At 40.6% G+C, this 21973-nt stretch overlaps 1 protein-coding gene across 2 annotated transcripts; it reads left to right on the forward strand.

Moving 5' to 3' along the window:
* Positions 1–1094: 1094 nt before the first annotated feature.
* vps37c (VPS37C subunit of ESCRT-I) lies at positions 1095–21230 on the forward strand. 2 transcript variants are annotated; one of them, XM_084377455.1, is made up of 5 exons: positions 1095–1581; positions 2018–2127; positions 9234–9405; positions 11935–12017; positions 14130–21230. In XM_084377455.1, exons 2-5 carry the CDS (start codon positions 2035–2037, stop codon positions 14856–14858), a joined length of 1077 nt encoding a protein of 358 aa, XP_084233581.1. In that variant the 5' UTR covers positions 1095–1581; positions 2018–2034; the 3' UTR covers positions 14859–21230. The 2 variants fall into 2 exon arrangements, with proteins under 2 accessions (XP_084233581.1, XP_084233582.1); XM_084377456.1 differs by having other exon boundaries at positions 1095–1373.
* The last annotated feature ends 743 nt before the right edge of the window (positions 21231–21973 follow it).

Genomic DNA, 21973 nt, shown 5'->3' on the forward strand with positions numbered 1-21973 from the left:
GATTTCCTTAAATGTAAATGAAAAAATCTATTAGCATACAGTTTTATTGACTGAAGACTTGCATGTGAAAACATCCACATTTGTACTGATCAATGTGAATGTTGCTCAAAGTCTCAACGGACACTGATAAACTTCTGCTGACGTCTGATAACTTTTTCTGTCTTTCTACCAGAATTATAATTCTTGTTTAAAACCTCAAAAACTTTATGAGTATATCACAAGTTCTAATGAAGGTTAAAGGTTCGTTTAATGGTAATTTTACAACACCACAGTTGTAGAACAAAGTTTTAGTTCAAGTCCATTTATTTTCATTTATTTTATACAGTGTGTGGAAAATGAATAAGTCTCACAGCCTGAGGGAAGCTGCTCCTCAGTCTGGTGGTATGGCAGGTGGGTGTTGTCTTTGAGTATCCTCTGGGCTCTGTACAGACATCTCATTATAATATAAATAATAATAGTAATTACCTAAACCCGAATACTGCTGCTGCTACAAGCTCAACATAATACTATACCTGATTTTATTAACAAAAGCTGCTTTAATTATTCATGCAGGGTGGATTCTTTCCAAAATGCTAAATGTCGAAATTAGAATCAATTCATCTTTCTGCACACACTGAGCTAATGGATAAACCTGTCCATGTTTTTATTCTATTTGTACCTACTCTCTATGCAGACAGGAAATCCATTCATTTCGTCAGTTGTGACTCTGCGGTCGTCATTTCTAAAGAAACAGAAAGCAGCGGGGTTCGGCTCCTCCAGCAGAGGATGGAGACAGATATTTTGCCAGTGACAGAAGTGTTGGAGGAACACTGGCAGCAGTGGATGGAACATTCCCGTCACATAGGGGTTCCCCTTATATCAGCTGAGCACAGGACCCAACCATTACCCTGCGATATAGGGGGCAACACATGGAAATTTGCCCAGTAAAAATCATTACGCCTAAATATGGCGGCAAACACATTACTCTGCAAAAACGTTTATGATTCTACGTCGGGGATTCGTTACAGTTTGCTGGTGCCGTTTGAAAACATTTTAGTTCGACCTGATCACCCCCCGCAAACCACGGAACGTGGACAGTTCCTAAAATGGCGGCGGTTACTGTCAGTGTGGAGTGAAACTTTCCTATTTTTATTAAAAAAATTGTCATTCTGCAACATATTTTGTCGGCTGCAGTCGTCTTTTTATTAAAGTAAGCATTATAGGAATACTAAGACGTTCAAGGCGGATCGTCAGGACCGAGTATAGTCTTTTAGCGCTCCGTGTTTGATCGCCAAATCGTTGGGCTTCCCTCGAAGTTGACGGTGGCTAAGTGCCTGACATTGCGATCATACTGACTGTTGTTGTCATCGGATTGCTCAACGCGGAACCGTCAGGTGAGATTGGATGCCAGCCTAATAGCTAGCTAGCTTGCCGGCCAAAGTGCGTCGAAAGCAACTCGGCAGCTTTTCGTTCAGCTGGATTCCGTCAGGGCAGGTCGGAGATCCTGAGGACGTGTCACGTCACCTGTCAGTTGAAATAAATAGGTGGTGTTGGATGTCACCGCCAGTCAGTGTCGAGCTGAATTTGGTTTGCTAGCATCGTGTAAGTACCAGTTTATTTCCACCTGCTTACTTGCTCCACTGGCATTAGTGTTCGTCTGAACAGCTCGTTCTGTTTTGTGGCCTACAGTTACTTACATCCATAATTTGGCTTTAATATGCTAGCTAGCTATTAGCCAGCTGTACACAAAACATTACATTTTTAATGTGTTACTTTCACTTATTCTGATTAAAAATGGCCACATTAGTCATATACTGTACTACGGACATGGTAGTTTTTATTTGGAAAGAGAGTGGCTCCAGATGACATGGCTTGTTTTGTCTTGAGTTGTTGACAATGGCTTGATCAGTCGGTGACTAATAATTATCTTCTTAAAGCTAGTAACATTATAAATACCCTAGTTAGGCCGCTGACTGTCCACTTTCTGTTTCCAAACATTGTTTTTAACTCTTCTTCCTGGTTCCTTTATGACGGACAGCCATCCTGGCAAATCAAATGGAGAAGCTCCAGGACCTGAGCCAATCAGAGCTACAGGAGCTCCTGGACAACCCAGAGAGGGTGGATTCTATGGCTCTGGAGTCTGACGAGGTAAAAATGATGCTTCACTTTCCACTTGGGCTCGATTTTTTCCAGAGAAGCTCTCTGCTTAGATGAAAGTGTTTTGTGAGAAGCTATGGATTTGACTTTAAAGTCTTTAAACCTTACAGGGTGTTTGGTTGGGTGAGCCTCAGATTTTGGTGGTTGTGTATTTTGCTGCTGAACCAAGAGGTCGGCTGAACTTTATTTCACTTTCATTTGATTTGCATCAAAGCATGCAACTGGAAAAAGCTGCTGCTTTCACCGAGCAGGCAAATTTGCATTCAAGTAATCGGCTGAACAAGCACCAGCTGTGATGTGAATACAAGCTTGTGTTTGGAAAAGCACTAACTAAAGAGTTACTGATCTCTCACAGTGAAGAACCTGGTTCAGGGTCAGTATCTGTTGAAACACTACAGTTCCATTATACAAAGACTGCATTTAATTCTGGTCCTGCAAAACAAAAACAATGTACAATGAGTTTACACATAATGATATAAAGATATGAATAACGCAACATATATAACAGGTTTGTGTGCATCCCTTATAAGACAATCCGATACACATCTAGATACAGCAGATCCTATACGATTCAGTGACAGTACATTTTTATTATAGGGCGATTTAGTATTATTCGGTACGATTCAATTCGATAGGATGTGATACAATGCATTACATGCATTACTGCAATCTAATATAGTTTTTAATATTTGTTTCATGTAATCATTTTCCATTATAAATTAAAATAAGCCATTTCTATAAAAGTGGTAGTACTTGGGTTTCCCTGGTCTTTTATCAACCACTACTCTACAGACCTCACAAACGACCAGACTTTGGTCCAGTTTTCCTTCTTTCTTTTTAAAACCAAATGTTTTCCGAACTTTAGTCTTAATCGTGCACTATGAACCATGTCAGCATTGTCTTACATGTTGTTTTTGTTTATCCCTCGCAAGCCTGGATCCAATAGCAATTGAGGCGGTCTGCTAACGTAGCTATGGTAAAATAATTTGAGAGTCACGCTCTGAACTTTAACCTTGAACAAGATTTGGCAACGCTGTGCAGAATAGTTAGCAGTTAAAGGGGAACTACCGTTTTTTACAACCTGGACCTTATTTCTAGCATAAAATATGATGCTTTACTCACCCAGATAACTTTGGTGTCATTTGGCGTTGTTCGAACGAAATTAGATCCAGTGGAGCGCCGCGCATATCCATATAATGCGAGTGTTCGGGCACTGAAGTGCAGCCTCTATGAGCCACGAAACTAGTTCATTTCACCAATATTTTGTTATGATACGCTAGTGCTATTCCCCTCTGAGTCCGAGCTCGTCTGTTGTCAACATCCGGGGTCTGTAGGTTGACCTACTACCTCTGACCTGGAAGATGTCGTCTCTGAGCTGCGCGCGCACCCGCGACAGCCAGCTTGTTTACCTGTAGCTGCTACTGCTAGTTTGACCCCGGATGTTGATAACAGACGAGCTCGGACTCAGAGGGGAATAGCACTAGCATATCATGACAAAATGTTGGTGAAATGAACTAGTTTCGTTGCAGATAATGCGTTATATAGAGGCTGTGCTTCGGTGCCCGGATCACTCGCATTATATGGATATAGCGGCGCTACGCTGGATCTAATTTCGTCTGAACAACTCCAAATGACACCAAAGTTATCTGGGTGAGTACATGATCATATTTTATGCTAGAAATAAGTTCCAGGTTGTAAGAAACGGTAGTTCCCCTTTAACAGCCAAGCTTCAGTCACTCGATTAATGACTTTAGAATGGGGCCATTGTCCCATGCATAGTACATTTATATCAATGGTACACATCGATATACTTGCATCCCAATGTTAAAAAACAATTTCAGCACAGAAAAATGAGAGCTGTAGAAATCATTGGAACTGAAGACTGCCATGATATACTGTTCTTTACAAGTTGATGTAAGCTTTTGACCACGACTGTATATTAGGGGTGTAAATATTCACAGATATGAATCAGGAATCGTTTTTTAACATTGAGATGCAAGTATATCGATGTGTATTGATATAAATGTACTATGAATGGGCCAATTCTAAAGTCATTGTAGCAACTTCAACGAACAAAGGAGTCGCTGAGAGACTGAGGTTGGGCCTGATTGTCTGACGCGTTTCACAAAAGAAGTCACTGAGATTTCGAAAATAAGTTTAACCTTGTATTAACAAAAGAAAAACAATGATCAACTCATGATAAAGTGCATAAACTCATAATCAAAGTAATCACAGTGATCAAAGAAAAATAGCGGTCAACAAAAAATACAGCGACCCAGCTCACCCTCTCTCTCTCTCTCTCTCTGACAATGAAAAATGAACAGGTGCCTATATAAACTAATATCCCCGCCCACATCATGTGACCCGCTATCCCCCTACTCAATATGACCACATAATAAAATATCATAACCAAAACAAACAACACCAAAAGAAAACAATATCCCTTCACCTTATTACTAATAGAAAACCCCTACTAATTCATTCATGGCTCCTACAGTCATTAATTGGGTGACTGAAGCGTAGCTGTTAACTGCTAATCATACCAAATTGTCCTATAATAAAAATGTATTGTCCCTGAATCATATAGGATCATATATGATATGAGGATATGTGTATCGGATTGTCTTATAAGCGATGCACAGACCTGTTATATATGTTGCATTATTTATATCTTTAGATCATTATGTGTAAACTCACTGTACAGGGTGTTTGTTTTTGTTTTGCAGGTAAACCAATCAGAACTAATTGCAGTCTGCCATGATATACATGTTCTTTAAAAGCGGATGTAAACTTTTGACTGCGACTATATAATCATATATAATTAAATGAATAATAAAAATACTTGTAAATGATCCTGTTGATACTTTTCACATTAATCAGCTAAGCTTCTAAAAAGAATTTTCTGAAAACTGTTTAAACTAATAATAATTAGGGAGTGAGGCAGCATGAATCCCAGATCTGTGCCTTTTAATTTTGGCTTACTAGAAGTTGTTAACATCCTATTTAATCGATAAATAGCTGCCAGGTGAATACAAATACATATAAGAATATACAGGTGGAGGGCACTTGATTTGGCTCTGATTGACGGTGAGAGACAGTGCCAAAACAGTACACTGGACACAGGGAAACAGATCTGTGTGGATAAATGAGAACCTCAGAAAGATGAGGATTCACAGGGAGTACCACCAGTTGGTCCAGGAGCTTTGTCTGGTTGATGGTCAGTTCAAGGCTTATTAATATACTAAAAGCAACATTATGTCATTTTCTTTACCTTCAGATATCAGCTTCAGAATCATATTGATGGTACAGTGTCTTGTAACAGGGTGAATGGTGTCTCTGTCACTTGTTTCTGCTCTATGTAACTTCAGTGAGATGGTAGGATCACAGCGTTATATACATGTTTACTTCAACATGCAGGTTTAATGGTTTTAATGGTTTTAGCTTCCCATCTAATTTACACACTAAAAACGTGAAAGAAAGCTGCTGCTCACCACTGATTTTACTTGCAACTTTGACTTTGCCTCGTTGATTCCTGTTTTGCACATGTAAATTCCCCCACCACAAATCAGTGTGAAGGACAGCACTGATTGATTGTTCTCAATCTTTAAAAATATTTAACTTCCACAGAAAATAGTTTTTGTTTTCCTTTCTTGCAAATGGCCTCAGTGTCCACATCTAAGCTCAGTTTGTTGTCACTCTTTAGTATCAAAATACATAGTTCTCCACACTTTCCACTGCTTGCACTGGTGATCACAACGCATTGCTCAAAGTAATTTAAACTACTTATGCTACTTATGTCCAAAACACTGAAAGTGCAACTAGTATTGTTTTGTGTAAACAATTAATAAATTATCCAAGTAGAAATAGAAGGTTTACAGTAATTGTGCAAACAAGCTTACGTTTCAAAGCTACTGTGTCTTCATCAGAGTCAGAGTCAGTAGAAGCCAATTTAAAAAGATTACCAGGTGCTCTATGTTTAGGACTGAATCAGATATAAAGTACAAAAAAATTTAGTTGTAAAGTCATTGATCAGTTAGGGTTAGCAAGAACAGGAGAGGTGAGTGACTACAGGTTGTGACTGATAGTCCACAGCTGTGGAAACAGTCATAACAGCCCACAGTAGCTCATTAACAGCTGGCTGATATTATTACTGGACATTACAGTAAGCCAGTAGAGGACTGGCTACAGACATACAGAGCATTATAAAGAAGACAGTACTCTCTATCAGCATCTCTATTGTTGAATAGCTTCAGATTGGTCAGCTCTGTGGAGGTGAAAAAGGAGCCAGGGCTCTAACTTCTCTCTCAGCTTTCTTTTTTGATTGTTCATACAACTATTTCTGTCTGTTTTCATGTGAACAACAGAGTGCAACACTATGAATGTCTTCCAGAAGTGAATGCCTGAAAATGTGCACCGTTATCTCCATATTTAAACAATATCACTTCTCCCCCTCTCTATGATGACTGGATATTCACTCTGTCTTCTAGTGTGGATGTTCAGAACATGCACCTCAATACATAAAAGGGATGTGAATTTAACATGTTGGTCTGACCAAGGACTAGAGTCGTTGCAAGTCACAACAGGGGAGAAATGTATTTTTGTTATCAGTTAGATTATTATGACAATTAGATGTCTAGTCCATAAAATGTCCAAAAATTGTGAAAAATGCTCATTGCCATTTCCAAGGTTCAGAGTCTCGCTCTTGTGCAGCTGCAGTCTTGCTCAGCGTGTCCGTCTGCTCTACCTATGATAGGATGCTGATATTACTGCTTTATTCAAGATTTGATTGGCTGTCTTGAATTCAGGTCTCCATCTACAGAGTAGAGCCCGACCGATATATCGGCTGGCCGATATTATCGGCCGATATTAGGCATTTTCCAAACTATCGGTATCGGCATTTATAATGGCCGATAAATGAATATTTAAAAAATAAAATAAAAACGGACGAAACACCCTTCAACTATGTTATGAGTGTTGGCGTTATGAGTGTTGGCGTTCCATGCTTGAATAACAATTAAAAGAACATCCCCATCAGTTCTCTTAACTCAAATAAGCATGACAATATTTGTGACGACCATGTCCAGTTTTGCTGCTGTTACGTGTAAGGAGAGAGTGAAACTGACTTAGCAAGTAATTTGATGATGATGTTCCTCTGTTCTGTTGTGACAATAAAACAAACAAGTTTATTTTTAAACTGCATTATCATATTATTTCAGTGAGGACTCATAAATAACTACAAATAACTAATGTTACAGAAATTTGTTTATGTTTTGTTACGCGTTTCTGGATTTATTTTTTTCTATATATATATATATATCGGCCGATATATCGGAATATCGGATTTTTAAATCACCAAATATTTGTATCGGTATCGGCCTTAAAAATCCTTTATCGGTCGGGCTCTACTACAGAGACAAATATTCAAGCGAATATAAAATGATGTGGCACCATCATGAAACCAAGAAATATACTGTGTTCTTCTTTGAGAAAGGATCGGAATCACTAAGGGTAGTGATTCCGATCCTTTCTCGAAGAACACAGGCAAAGTGAGTTGTGATTTACAGGGCAGATATGTATTTTATAGCATCCACCATCTGTGATCAATTTTCTTACTTCTATTTAGTTTCAGTTGGACTTTTAGGCCTCCATGGCAAAACAAGATTTAAAGTCCATCAGTGATACAGTCTGTGAGAGTACTGAGAACACTCCTCAGTCTTCATGCTATTACTTCCTAACTCACCACTGCTGTGACACCGCTCCCTCTGTACACTGGGGGCCAAATGTCAACAAGCATTATCACTGTGTCTGTATCCTGTCATGTCTGAATGAAGCTGTGAGGAACATTTATGTAACAAGACACCTACTGTACGTATGAGTGACCAGAAATCATCACTCTAACATATAGTTGAAGTCAGCATACGTAATTCGATGTTGAACAGAGCTGTAGAAAAGCTTACCCCTGTTGATTGGGCTAATACTGTACACTGAAATGAGGTTGGAAGCACCTTTTGAATCTTTTCTAAAAACAATTTCTGATGTGAAATCACTCTCCAGTGGTTCAGAAGTGCTTCACCATGCCCTCCACCCACTAGGACTGGGTGTCATTTGAAATCTGTTGATACTAGTATCAATATGATACCCAAGGTTTGTTACCAGTACTAAACACGCTAGAAATACATTGTTCCTGTACCTTACTTTGAGAAATATAGTTTTCTACAAACCCTTCTTTTTCATTGAAAAGAAGCCATTTTATATTAAATAGCAACAGGAAGTGTACAAGAGCAGAATTCTCTACATTCACAATTTAGTGCGACATTGCTCCATTTTACAAACTGCACATCTGTTAACTTCCCCGGTCACTGTGCAACAGCATATACTGTTTCTTTTTTGTGGTGTTTTAAGCATTTTTGTTAATCACCTTACTAGCAAGGTTAGCGGGTTAGGGCTAGCCAGTCAGCTAGCCCAACTGGCTGCTAAAATAAAGAAAAGCACCATCAGGTTTATAAGCCATGTGGTTGGAGCTTTGCTGGCTGCCTTTTCCAGACAGCGCACATGAGTCACTTCAGTTTTTGGTAGCTCTTGCAAGCACCGAGAGTAAAAATGGGCTATAGCAACTTAATGTTATGTTAACATCACAAAATGTTATCTGAGACACTGAGGTGATTATCAGAATGATCAGAAACACTTTATACTAAAACAAACAGTAAATATTATTTACAATATGTACAAAGGTAACTGTGAAAGTACCTAGGAAAAAAAGCATTGTCACTAGAGTTGGAGGTAAATGTAACATTACTGTAGAGTTGACAGGAAGTAAATAGACGTTACACTACATTGTGCAGGTAGAGAATTCTGATTTAAATCAGGAGCTATCTGATCAGAGAACATGTAAACAAGATGATGAATCTCACCAGATTCCAGCTTTCAGCACTTTACATTTTGTGGTGATAGGAAGCCCTACACCCCACAGAACGATTTCTGCACTGCAAAAAATAAAATACTAATTTCACTAACTTCAGCATTTAGTGTCATCCAAACATTCTCTAAAATGTAAAGCCGTGGTGCCATAGTCAGATGTCTGTCTTTTCCCCTTTCAGATCCAGAACATTCAGCTGGAGAGGGAGATGGCACTGGCATCAAATCGCAGCCTGGCTGAGCAAAACCTGGACATGAAGCCTCGTCTGGAGTCACAGAAGGAGGTGCTGGTGGAGAGATATTCTCAGCTAGAGGCTGTGAGAGAAACCTACAGACGACACTGCTCCCTAAGAGGTAGGACTGTGGGAAGAACAAAGGGTAAGGGATGGAGACTTCTAACACTTTCCAACAGTGACTCGAGCTGTGATTGTGTCAGACTGTCAAGCAGCTTGGAGCGCACCTTGGAAATGTCAAGAAAAGTAATTAAGTGTTTACAAGTTTTTCTAACAATGCCAGAAAGACTGGAAAAGCCCAATCCCATTTTACCCCTTGCCCCAACCACTTAGGCCAAACCCTCGTTTTAGGGCGTTCACGCCCCCGATTCTTGTTGGGATAGAGGGGTAAGTGTTAAAAGTGAGAAGTGTCCGGGCTGCATGGCGCTCCAAACAGAGGTTTTACAGAGGCACACTTCAAAATGAGGGTTATGAGAACTCTCTGTTGTTTTAATGTATTATGGTCCTTGTCTTTATAACCAGCACAAAATGTGAAGCTGAATAGCTAGCTATCTAACATTATATTGTAATTACTAATTTGTGCATGACATTCCATGTTTCTATGTCTCCAACTGCTTTAGCTGTTATCTCTGCTGTCAGAAGCCTCCTACAGCATTCAGTCCTCTCACAGACACTCTGAACTGATCACAGACACTCTGAACTGATCACAGACACTCAACTGTGTGACAAAAGTAGGAGGGAAATGTTTTTGTGGAGCTTTATGGCTAAATTCTCTCATATGTAATTCTTTATCATGATATTGTATATTTACTGTAATACGGTTACTTACATTGTTCATGGATGGACAGGAAGCTCTGTTTTTGGTTAACTTGGCAAATTAAATATAACAATAACAGGTTCATCAATTTGATAGATTATCCAATATTGCCATGGAGCTGTAATTAAATTTGAAGACATCACTTTGAGCTCTGATAACTTGTGATGGACATGTGCCATTGTTTGAAGTCACAGCAGAGAAGATTAATGTAGTAATGTAAAGCTATTTCCTAGATGATCTGAATACGAAATACTCATTAGTAGCAGCTAGCATCACAGATGGGTGTGGCCATAAGTGCGCTTTGTTGTAACTGTAACCCTACAGTAATGTCACAGTACTGTACAATGACTAGAGAGGTTCTGATACCATTTTTTCCTTCCTGGGCTATGGGTATCAGCCGATACTGATTACCGATCCCACTGTGTGTCTTTGCATTGAACAGCATAAACTCCATTACTCTGTTTATGCCTGGGTGACTTGTCTCCTCTCCGTCTGCTCTGGATCTTTTAGAGGTTTTGACAAAGTCCAGTTTGGGTCACCACAGGTTTTAAGTGCTCCCCTGATGTGCTTCTGTTCCTTCTCCTTCCTCTCTGTCTTTGTGGGCACAGTGTCAGCCCGTGTACTGCACAGTCCAAGAAGCGCAGATTGTCTCCTCTGACATCTTCCCATGTGAACTTGATGTTATTGTGTGTGTTTTTTTACTTCTTGGCACGCCTGCTGGACTTCATACTGGGAGCGTGGCTAAATCCTCAATTCCACCTTTGATTTCGAAGGTCGAGATCATGATGTCATTTCGATCGATATCCGACTCACAATCAAGATTGTGACACCCCTAGCTGTATATACTACTAACCCTGTATGGATGTGATATGATTAATATCATTGTTGTATGGTCTGGCTCAGGTAAAACCTTGCAGAGAATGATTGTCATACAACATTCTTTTATTATCTATTTTGACAGTCAGCCATAACCGGAAAAAAAAAAATAAAGAAATCTAGCAAGAAATAACAATTCCCTCAGAAACTGTTAAAGTGTAGCCGCTTTTTCAATGGAACCATTTAAAACAGTAGTGCAACAGCAACTGAAATAAATCTAGGAATAATTAATTCCCATAAAACTTACGCAGGGAACTCAGTGGCAGCACTACCTTGACGAACAGATGATGGCAGGGTTTAGGTGGAGGGTGCTGTATAAGCTTCCTCTGCCTAAGAGGTCAGGGGACCTGCAGTGGAGGGCTGTGTGTTCTGTAACGTGCCTGAGTCTGTACATCATGTGTTTGTTGAATGTCACTGTTTGCTGTCTTTACTGTCTCTACTCTCTGCTGTCTGTGGGAGGATGGGAGTGGTGTTCTCTGGGGGGCTTGTTTTCTGCTCGGACCAAGCACAGAGATCTCCTAACAAAATTCTTCTGTTTGGCCAGGTTAAACTGGCTACTTGACTCACGAGGCGGGGTGCAGGGTTTAGGGCTGGTGGACCCTGAGTTACTGTTTAGGGGGCTGGTCTCTGCTCGTCTTCTGGCAGAGTTTGAGTATTATTCTTTTGTTAATGACCCTGATGTGTTTCAGAAGATGTAGTGTGTAGACAGGGCTGTTTGTAGCTTGAGGGAGACTGACCTGGTCATTTGTTTATGAGGGGGTTCTGTAACGGGAGGATTTTATCTTGTGTGCGTGCATGCGGGGGGTGTGTGTAGGGGGGGGTGTACAGTGTCCTGTATAGTGCTGTGATGAGTACATAGACATGTTTTAATAAAGTTGGTTAAAAGTCAAAGTCTCTCTCTCTCTCTCTCTCTTTCTCTCTCTCTCTCTCTCTCTCTCTCTCTCTCTCTCTCCTCAGATGGGATGGAGGGTCAGGTGTCTCCAGAGGCAATGTTCTCCAGACTACAGACAGAGGGCAGCAAAACGGAGGCAGAGTCAGAGGTCAGAACTCAACACACACACACACATACACACACACACACATTGTATTTTCATACTTGGCTTAAATGTTCTGTTATAATTTTACAATGTTAAATTAAAAGAGGCCCATTTTAAAAAATCTTAGGACACACTGTTGTAAAACTGTTTAAGCTCTGCTTTCTATAAAACTCTTCCTGTCTGAAAGCTCTTTTTATGTTGTAGTATTACTGCCTTGTATAAATGACTTTATCTTTTCAAGGGTCATTTTCCTCTTCAGTCACTCTTCTGAAGGGTCGCTGGAGACTACGTCACGATATACAGTATAATTTTTTTGCAGATTCACATGTATGGTCATGTTGTGGTTATCATGGTATATCAGAGGCTCCCAGTCTCATGAGCCCAATTTAAGGTCTGAAACATTTCCTGGCCTCAGCTACTTAAAGCAGGCCTTTTTTTGCTATTTGATACATTTGACATTAGAGACAGGAATTTTGAAAAGTTACAAAAGAAGGTTTTAGTCCACAATCACTATATAGATATATTTAATTGTCTCAACGGGGAAGTTAGTTTTATACTCCATTGTGCACTTCCCCTATAAATGAACGCTCAGAGCAACAACACAGGCAATAAGAACACAAAGAATATACAAGTAGTAGTGCAATCACTGCTATGCTACTTTTTGAACTTTTCACATACAGTATGTCGGTATTTGATGAGGTGAGAATGACACTCAAAAGTCAACTTTTCAGAATGACCTTAAAGGTTTGCCAACACAGTGCTGCTTTAATTGGTCACCCATGCGTAACACTCACAGAGAGGATTTTACCACTCTGAGAAGTTATCAGGGCAACAATTGTTTTATCTTCATCATGTTGATTACGAGGTAAACAGAAGAAATACAGCATTGATGTTACAAAGTAGTCTACCAGTATGATGGTGTGAGACTGGCCCCATGGCTGCAGGTTCTGGGCTTGTCCTATCACAGGTTTGTAGACCTGCAGCATTGCTTAGAATTCTTTACAAACAGTGACACATGTAAATCAGTGGAACAAACAGAGAAGACGTTTTTTACACAATTACAAAAGTTACGACGTAGGAGTATCAGGCAGTTTTAACCCCGATTAGTCACTGCTGACAATCGGAGGAGAAATCTGGTGTGGGAACCTCGTCTATCCCGAAGGTCATCCCAGATTATCCGTTAATGTGAGGGGTCTATAGATCCTTTCTTTAACCTCCCAAACCGCTCCAGACTCATCAGGGGTCAATAAATATCAAACCTGTTTGATGTTTAGGATTCAAAATCCGGACGACAGCTATTGTAATCACATCAGTACTTTCACACCAGCCAATAAGAGAGATATCTCGGAGCAGCTGATGGTGTTGCCAAGCATGTTAAAAACAACCCTAGCTCTTGAGGCTAACGCTAGCTAGCATACTACCCTTGACAGATAATAAAACTGACAGTTAAAGTCTCACCTTTTGTTCTCACTGAAGAATAGACAGATGACCACGTCTCCCCGACAATTTGATCATCCAGACCCATTTCTTTTGCTCTGTCATTTCTCACTGCAAAGTATTAACGTTACTGCACCAGTTGTCTCTGTCCGTTTACTTTTAGCTCCCTCTGGCACAATAATCTTGACAATATCCTGCAGTGTGTGATGTGCCATTATTTTTAAGTCCTGTAGTGTGTGCAGGTTTGAGATTAGAGAGAAGAACATCTGTGAACATTCTCATTATGTCTGTGATGGAACCAGATTTCACAGTCGGATTTCAAAAGTCCTGTAGTGTGAGCCAAGCTTGAGACGCACTTTAGACACAGAGGCAGACAAGCTGGTACAGCGATGCTACGACAAACAGACACTTTTTACAAGGAAACAAACAACTTCAAATATTGCATTTAGAATTTAGAATTTGTTGTTAATCTTTGTGTCCCAGGACACATGTGCGTACACATAACTGAAATAATGTGGTTACACAGAGCTGTCCACTTGTGATCTGATCACTCAGGATGGATTTTGATACTAGATGTGAACAGCCTGTCAGACACACAGTGTCATTCTTCTGTTTGGAGGGAGATATTTTCTACTCAACAGTAATCATCACTTTAACCCCTTGTGTGTCTGTCTGCAGGCTCTAGCTGATGAGTTTCTGGAAGGCTCTTTGCCGTTAGACTCCTTCCTCGACCGCTTCCTCTCCCTGCGCTCCCTCGCTCACAAAAGACGGGTGCGGATAGAGAAACTTCAGGAGATCCTGCGACAGAGGAGTGAGTGCAACCCCACCGCCATGACATCATCAGCAGGCATCAACCAGGACCCCGCTGCCACGCCCTCACCATGGAACCAACAGACAACAACAATAACAACGACAAATCAGCAGCAGCCGAACTCCAAACCTCAGTCCTCCAGCTACCAAAACGCCTCGCAGCCGGCTTCCTCTGCTGCAGGGGGCTCATCTGGCCTCCCCTACAGCCCATACCCTGTCACCCCCCCAAACCCTGCCCCTGCGGCAGCAGCAAGCTCTGGCCCCAACAACCCCCCATCACAATTTCCTCCGTACCCAGGTTCCGGCTCACCTTTCACTCCAGCAGGAAGCTTCTCCGGCCCCAGGCCTGCTTTTGGGCCTCCGTCCTCAGCAGCCTGCCCTTACCCAGCTCAGCCCTCCTTCCCTGCCCCACACCCAGGCTCAGCATTCGGCCAGTACACCCCCAGCCACCCCCAGAGCGGCCCTGCGCCCTACCCGGCCTCCTACAGCTATGGCGGCTACAGCTACCCAGCTGGGCCCTCCTATTCCAATTCTCAGTCGCCAACGGGGAGACCGATGTACAGACCAGGATATGGAGTTCCACAGCCATACTCCTGAAAGCACTACTGCTCCTCTGTCTCAATTCTTCTTCTCAATTCTTCCCTTCTTTGCTCTCACCCTTTTCTTCTCCCTCCCTCCCTGAACTCCAGCCTCCTTACCCTTATTCCCTCTCCTCCTCTTGTCTTTTTACCTTTTCTACACTCCCTCTTCCTCCCTCCTATTCTCCCAGATTCAAGAGGTCTCTTGCTTTACTTATCTTTGTTGCACTATTTCTCTCTTTCTCTAATTATCAATCTGTTGATCTCCCAGTATCTCTCCTCTCTCCTTTTCCCTTTCTCTGTCACCCTACAACCCACCAACTCCCCCACACTAGTCTCAGGTTGTTGCGTTGTGTTTAAGTGTTAAAAACCTTGTATCTTCATACACTCACTGTCCCCCATCTCTCCATCACTCCCTCCCTCCTCCTTCTCCATTTCACATGTGTGTGTTGCTATTTGGCAATCAGAAAGTCCTTATAAACACGCAAGTGCACTCCCCCCTATGACAAATACATGAAAAAAACCTGTCTTTGCAACACTACACCAGTGTCCAGTGGCTGTCTGACCAGACTGTCTGATTCACATTACCATTCATGAGCACAGTATGACTGAGAAAACAACGCATAGTGGAAGGTTTATGTCCTGGGCTAGTTTAATTAACTATCTAATAATTAAATTGGAAAAGTGGATGGCTGTCACAAAATGTGGCTCTCATAATAAGTTCAGTTTAGTTGCAGGGAACCATATTTCCAGCTGTAGCTGCCTGGTCTATCAGCTTTTCCAGAAACCTGCTGACTCCAAACATCAATGTGGCAGGTGGATTTCATTATGCACAGTGGGCAGAAGAACCATCTGTAAGTCCAGAAACCAGTCACCCTTTAGTTTCCTTTACCAAAGAACCCTGTGACAGTGCTTTGTTTTTTCCTTTATAGTTAACCACAGGAAGTAAGCTGCAACTGTGCTTTCCTTCATTGTAAAGGCCCAGTCAAACCAGAAAGTGGCAAAGCAAAGAAGCTTGGTGACACAGTGAACACTTGTGTAAAACAATACTGATGAACCAAGCATCTTATCTGTTTTCTCTGTACTGGTTTATTCATAGTGGTATTTTGTTCTCAGGATCGTTAATCATTAGCAGGAGACAAACATGTTAGCAGCCGTTGTTAAGTCTCTCAATAAGCCTTGTGTCGGCCTGGTGCTGAAACTATACAGAAGCAGCCCCAGCAACAGTTTTGGAAATGACCCAAAGGCTTTTTTTAAACCGCACTTTCCTAGACATGCTGTGTTTTCCATAGTTCCCTACATGCAAGTCACAGAAGTTAATCACGGTTTTATTCAAAAATGAATACAAGCCAAAGTTTACAGCTGCTGAACTAATTGACTTTTTTCCCGTTGGCCACTTGGGGGCAGCAGATAGCTTGATCTACTGTAACAACATTGACAGAGTATGACTGTGTAAAGCTGATATGCCGATCGAAACAGTTGTTTATTTCCACATCCAGCAGACACAGAGCAACAATAGCATTAATTTGGAGTCATAATCTGGTATGGTTTTCACTCCCAAGAAACATTTTTAAAAATACTAAGGAACTTGTTTGGTAAATCAACACAATGAGTAAAAATAGGCTCTTAGAAGACTCTGCAGCATTTGGAAATGTTTCACTGTCACTGGTTTTACACATAGGTATCTGATACACTAATTAAAAATAATGATTAGAGCAGCTTTAAGACATGGTAGGGTCTTTAACGAACCTTTCTTTCCCAGGTATAGTGAATTCAAATTTGAATGCCTTCCCCAGAGCGTGTTTTCATTCCTTAACCCAAATAAAGATGGCAACTAGACTTGTACGGAGTTTTCAGTTCAGTAGTTAGCAGTCTCTGCTAGCATATACCACAATTTTAGTTTTGTGTATGTAGCTTATTCCACAAAAAATACAAACCGCTAGCAAAAAAGGCAGGAAGGGAGTACTGCCAGATGTTTGTGAAGTGTTACAGATCCTGCTGCTGTGGAAGACAGATGTTTGCTACAACATTCAGATAGCTGGCTTGAGTTGCTAAAGTTAAGGTGGCCCACCTGTTAGTCAACAGCGCTTGAGTTTTTCAGATTCTATTCACATTTGAAATGCTTGAGTTGAGCTTGTTTTGGGGGACTTGGCATGAATTGGACAATTTCCAGCAAATACATAGAGCTAGGCAGGTTTTTACAACAAATGCAAATCCCCACTGATAAAGTATGATGTTTTGTGCTTGAAGCAAGTAAAAAAAGTCTTAATGTGGGTTAGAGGTGTTAGCAAAGAAATCTAGATAGTTTGATGGTGATTTGGGGGGAGTTAGGGACACTGTAGTCCTGTAGTATCACCCTTGACCTGAGACAATGATACCTGCTGGAGTCTCTGTCATTCAGACCAGTTTGAATCCCAACAGAACCAAACATGGTTCCACTTTTTTGTTCCCACTTTGTCTGTATCCTCCCCACCAGCACTCCCCTGTCCTCACCTCCTCTCCACCACCCTCTTCCTCGTCCACTCCACATCTGTTCGTTGAACATGAACTGATGCTTGACAATGATTATCAGAAGATAATAGTTTTATTTCTATAACTTCGCACTATCATCGAAAATACATATGGTCTGTATAGTTTAATTGAGTGAAAATATAAAGGTTGGCGATCAGTTCTGTGTCAATTGAATCAATTCAAATAGAAATTGCAAAGTAGGTAACTGATGAAGGATGATTCATGTTTGGTTGAGAAGGAGATACCAGCGCTCTAAATTTGTGTTACACTTTTGAAGAACTACCAAACTAGAATATCCCATGAAATTGTTACCTTGAAATGTAACATTTCATCATACTCGAGTCTTCAGTCTTTACATCTCCTCTCAGAGCACTCTATAGCTGATATATAGTAAAATATTCTCCCAGTTCAAAACAGCATCTGTCCAGTGGGCAAATTGGAGGGAATTCTGGGGGTTCTGTAAAAATGTCAGGATGTTTGTCTTTAAACTAAAGTGCCAATATTGTCACATGCAGTGTTTCAAAACATCATGATACTCCTTTCATCAGGGAGCCGAACTGAATCTTGAAGTGATTAAATTGAATCCAAATTGGTGCCAGCCTCTAAAATACTGTACTGCTATTAACACTCCCCAATACAAAGTAAGGGAATCATTGAAGGGAGCTCAAATTGAGTACTGAATTGTGAGGTCATAATTGAATCTGTCGTTAAGTTAGTCTGAAACATGTAAAAGCAGCAAGGTGATAAAGTTAGAAGGTAGTTGTACTGAAGCAGTTAGTGTTTGTGTGATTGAAGGGAGGGGCTGTGTGCCATATACACAACTACAGAGCAGCAACACACAACTTTTATCAGCTCTTCCCATCTTTTCATCTTTGCCCCATGACACTGCATGTCAGAAATGGTTTCCCAGAGAATTCTAAAGAGAATAATTTGCTTCCTTTCTTACGTCCGAAGGGCCTTTTACCTGCTTGGTTCTTTAATAGAGCTGTGAGTGGTGCCTGAACCTCAGTAAAAGTTATTCCCTGCCCTGTCACAGCAGTGTGTCTTTGCAGCCAATCAGTGATCTCATGAAGGCATCTGTTCCGTTACCGTGCCCTATACATCTATATGTCTTCAACACCAAGAAGACAACTGTGGGCACCATTGATAAAGGAAATATCTGTCATTTTTCTAAATTATTATTTCTATCCTGAATTTGAGTTTTCTGTCCTCAGCTGTTAGTTATCACCCAGAATCCGTGGAATACTACTAATTGACCTTTTAGACACAGATGTGTCTGTTTTCATTTTCTTCTCTTATGTTTAAAACCTGCCATTGTTTTGCTGAACGGACTGTGTTACAAAGTTGATCTACCACGTCCACACATCTCAGCAGCATTCCTGGCCGTTATCATATCTGCTGAAAAATGATCTGCAACATGATGAAACCAAGACCTACAGCCAGTTTATATTAGTTTTTATGTAGCAGAAAGTGTCATGGATCACTGATACACAGGTTGCAATGACAAACACAGACCTTAACTGCTTTAACATATGTGTTGTACAGGCCGCGCATAAAGGCTGTGATACATGGGCAAGTGATTGGGTGTAATTGTGACAGGCTGAAGTACCCTCTCCTAGTATGGGAAAAAAGATGAAATCAAATCAAGAGGTTAGAAGAACAGAAGGATGGTCGTTGCTGTCTTACATGACTAGCTACAGAGCACTAACATAACAGCAGTCCTTTGGTATAAGTCAGGGGTACCACATTCTAGTAAGGCACCCTTTATAAAGCATTATGAGTAGTAACTAAAGGCTTTATGAATGGTTGATAGATAATGGACTAATGCTTCATAGTTTAGTTTATCTATGAAGCCTTGAAAGATAGAATTCATACGTAACAGCACTTATAAACAATTCTCCAGATGGGGTTGCACCAGCTCCTCAAACTAATCATTCATAAAATCATTAAAACTTAAGAAATGTCTTAGCTTGTAAATTGGTTGCGAGGAAACACTGCTGTTACTGTCCAATCAAAAGCTGTCAGCTGTGAAACAGGAAGTCGGTCACTCTAAACTCACAGGCTGGTTCCTAATTCCCAAAATTGACCATGCAGGGCCCAACGACATATCAAACTTCACTGTCACTCCTTTTTAATGATTGTGTTACTTACACAAGCAGGCATGCTTCATAGTTAGTATTCATGCGGTTTAGAATGAATAGGATATTTGTGATTATTCCTACCTCGCTAGGTAATATAGTATAACACAACATTTTTGTAATTTGAGGTATATTACACAGGGCTCTCCCGATAAGAATAAATGCTAGCTACTGCCAGTGTGTGGCTACGACTGCTGCAGAGAGAAGGGATGAGAGCGCCACATAGTGCAGGCAGATATTGTCACTGTATCAGGAATTCTTTGGCCACAATAATCGTGGAAAGCAGCCCTAATATTACTTTGTATTAGTGAGTAAGCAAGTGTCAGGTCAGACGTGTCGTCCATATCCTGTTAAATCTTTACTCTTCCATCAAAACAACTCGTATGTTAAGATAATGTCACTTTTGTCTGACAGCTAAGCAACAGTTATACCTGCAGTTAGTGGGTGAATATATTCAGTAACATCTAATCTTTACGTGAGAACTAGTTTGTGTGGTAAACCTGTTCTCAATGAATCTTCACTTAAGTTTGCTAAGTTCTTATTAACAGCTGGTGTTTATCGTTCCCCAGCAGCTCCAGACCAGTCCTCTGATCTCTGACCATCTGGACCAAAAACCATACAACCACAACTTATTTGGCAACATTTATAGTTGAAGACCTGATGGCTACTTAGCAAGTGACATACTCATGGACATTTCTTAATGGATTAACAGCATTTATAACAACATTATTACCAAATGAAGGATAAACATAGATCAAAGGGATGTTTTGCAACCTGCCAACCCAAAATGTGTTCTCATTACTGTATCATAACTGAGGTATAAACATTAGTACGTTTTTTTATTTTTATCCATTAATAAGCCATTAGTTACAATTTATAAAGCCTTTATGAAGGGGTTCTTTATTCACCTACAATACACAACTAACATGATATCTATCAGCAGCTCAGACAGGTTAATTAGACTGTATGACGGTATCATGCATGTGATGGTGCATGCTCCATCTGAACTGACTGCTGCTGCCACAGAGCTCCACACGATGGCACAAGCTAACAGATTGATGCTGATTGAGTTCGACACACGAGGTGTGACCTGTTGTCAGTCAGTCATGTGGAGTACTTGTATGCTAAGCTGTGTGTCATGTTGACCCCTCAGTCAGGTATTTATCTGCTCACAGGACATGATGTGCATGAAGAGTAAAAAGGCCAAGGAAAGAAGGCCTGTTGATGTCCTGTCATTGCACTACTAACAGTATGGTGCTGACATCTTCTTACTTCTATATCACCTGTGTTTTAGTTCAGTCTTACCGTTTATTCACCACGCCCACACAGACCAGCGTGTGTGTGTGTGTGTGTGTGTGTGTTTGTGTCTGAGAGAGAGAGAGAGACAACAAGGAGAATCAGCTTCAGATGAAGTTACTGAATTCTCTGAGCATGACGAGCTTTACATATCCAACTTAAGACATGGATGATTCTAGTGGGTTTGTACTGAGGACTGTAGTGTCCCAGAGAAGACTGACAGTAATAATAGTATTACAGTGTTTTAGAAGAAGCACAAGGGAGATGTTCTAATATAGTCTAGCATTAATATTATCCAGAGGGAAATAACATTCAGATGGATTTATCTGTTCTTCTGATGGTGATGAATTATATGAAGATAATGATGACTGTGGATTGTTAAAGAGCATTTTTTGTTTTCTGTCTCTTTTTGGGGTTGTGAATAATTAAACAGAAGTTGATCTAAATTGAAACACTCTTGAGTCTTCATTTCCAAAAGTGCTGTTTGTGTGATAGCATTTATAAGAACATATACATTTAGGATATTTTGCATTTTGTGGGTTGTCTCAGTTGCAATACATTTAAAGAAAAAAAGTTTTTCAGTGATAGATATTTGTCCAATGCAGCCCATTCTTTTCAAATGACTTGTTACAAAGAAAGCCTTTAATCAGTCATTTCCTATCATTTCATAGTAATCACACATCACATACTGTATACACACCTACACCACACTGCTGTACTCTCACCTACACAGCCCGTTCACAGCACAGTCAGACTGTTTCTGGTAAATGATCAAAGTCTAAAAGCAGTCCAGACAAGATTTCACTGCAGTCACACTGCAGCATACAGATCCTGTTGTGTTATGTGGAAAATAAGACGTTTGTGAATCTTCCTCTTGCTCACAGCAAATAGAGATCTGGGATGAGATCTGCATTTTCATCATGTACTTACACATACAAGTGAGAATAAGTCAGGACAGAACTGCTAAACAAATGTTGGTCAGGGCTTTAATATCATCTATTGGTTCTCGCCTACCATGCTGTGAATGGCTAATGCCCATCCTACACTGAGGAAAGGTCAAACCATACACCTCAGTCCGTCCACTATACTCTGCTACTGCCAATCAGCTTGCTACTGCCTTACTACAAGGGGGGCCCAGGTGACACCATCAGTGACATCAGGACAACATTTTTCACACCTTCTGTGGTGG

The sequence above is a fragment of the Pagrus pagrus genome (assembly GCF_965226575.1).
Source record: "Pagrus pagrus genome assembly, chromosome: 2".
In the NCBI taxonomy this organism is placed as follows: Eukaryota; Metazoa; Chordata; class Actinopteri; order Spariformes; family Sparidae; genus Pagrus; species Pagrus pagrus.

Excerpts from the sequence above, each read along its gene's own strand:
- vps37c (XM_084377455.1), top strand. The coding sequence starts at position 2,035 with ATGGAGAAGCTCCAGGACCTGAGCCAATCAGAGCTACAGGAGCTCCTG. Across the intron at positions 2,128-9,233 it reads TGGCTCTGGAGTCTGACGAG|ATCCAGAACATTCAGCTGGA; the intron begins GTAAAAATGATG and ends TTCCCCTTTCAG. Across the intron at positions 12,018-14,129 it reads AAACGGAGGCAGAGTCAGAG|GCTCTAGCTGATGAGTTTCT; the intron begins GTCAGAACTCAA and ends GTCTGTCTGCAG.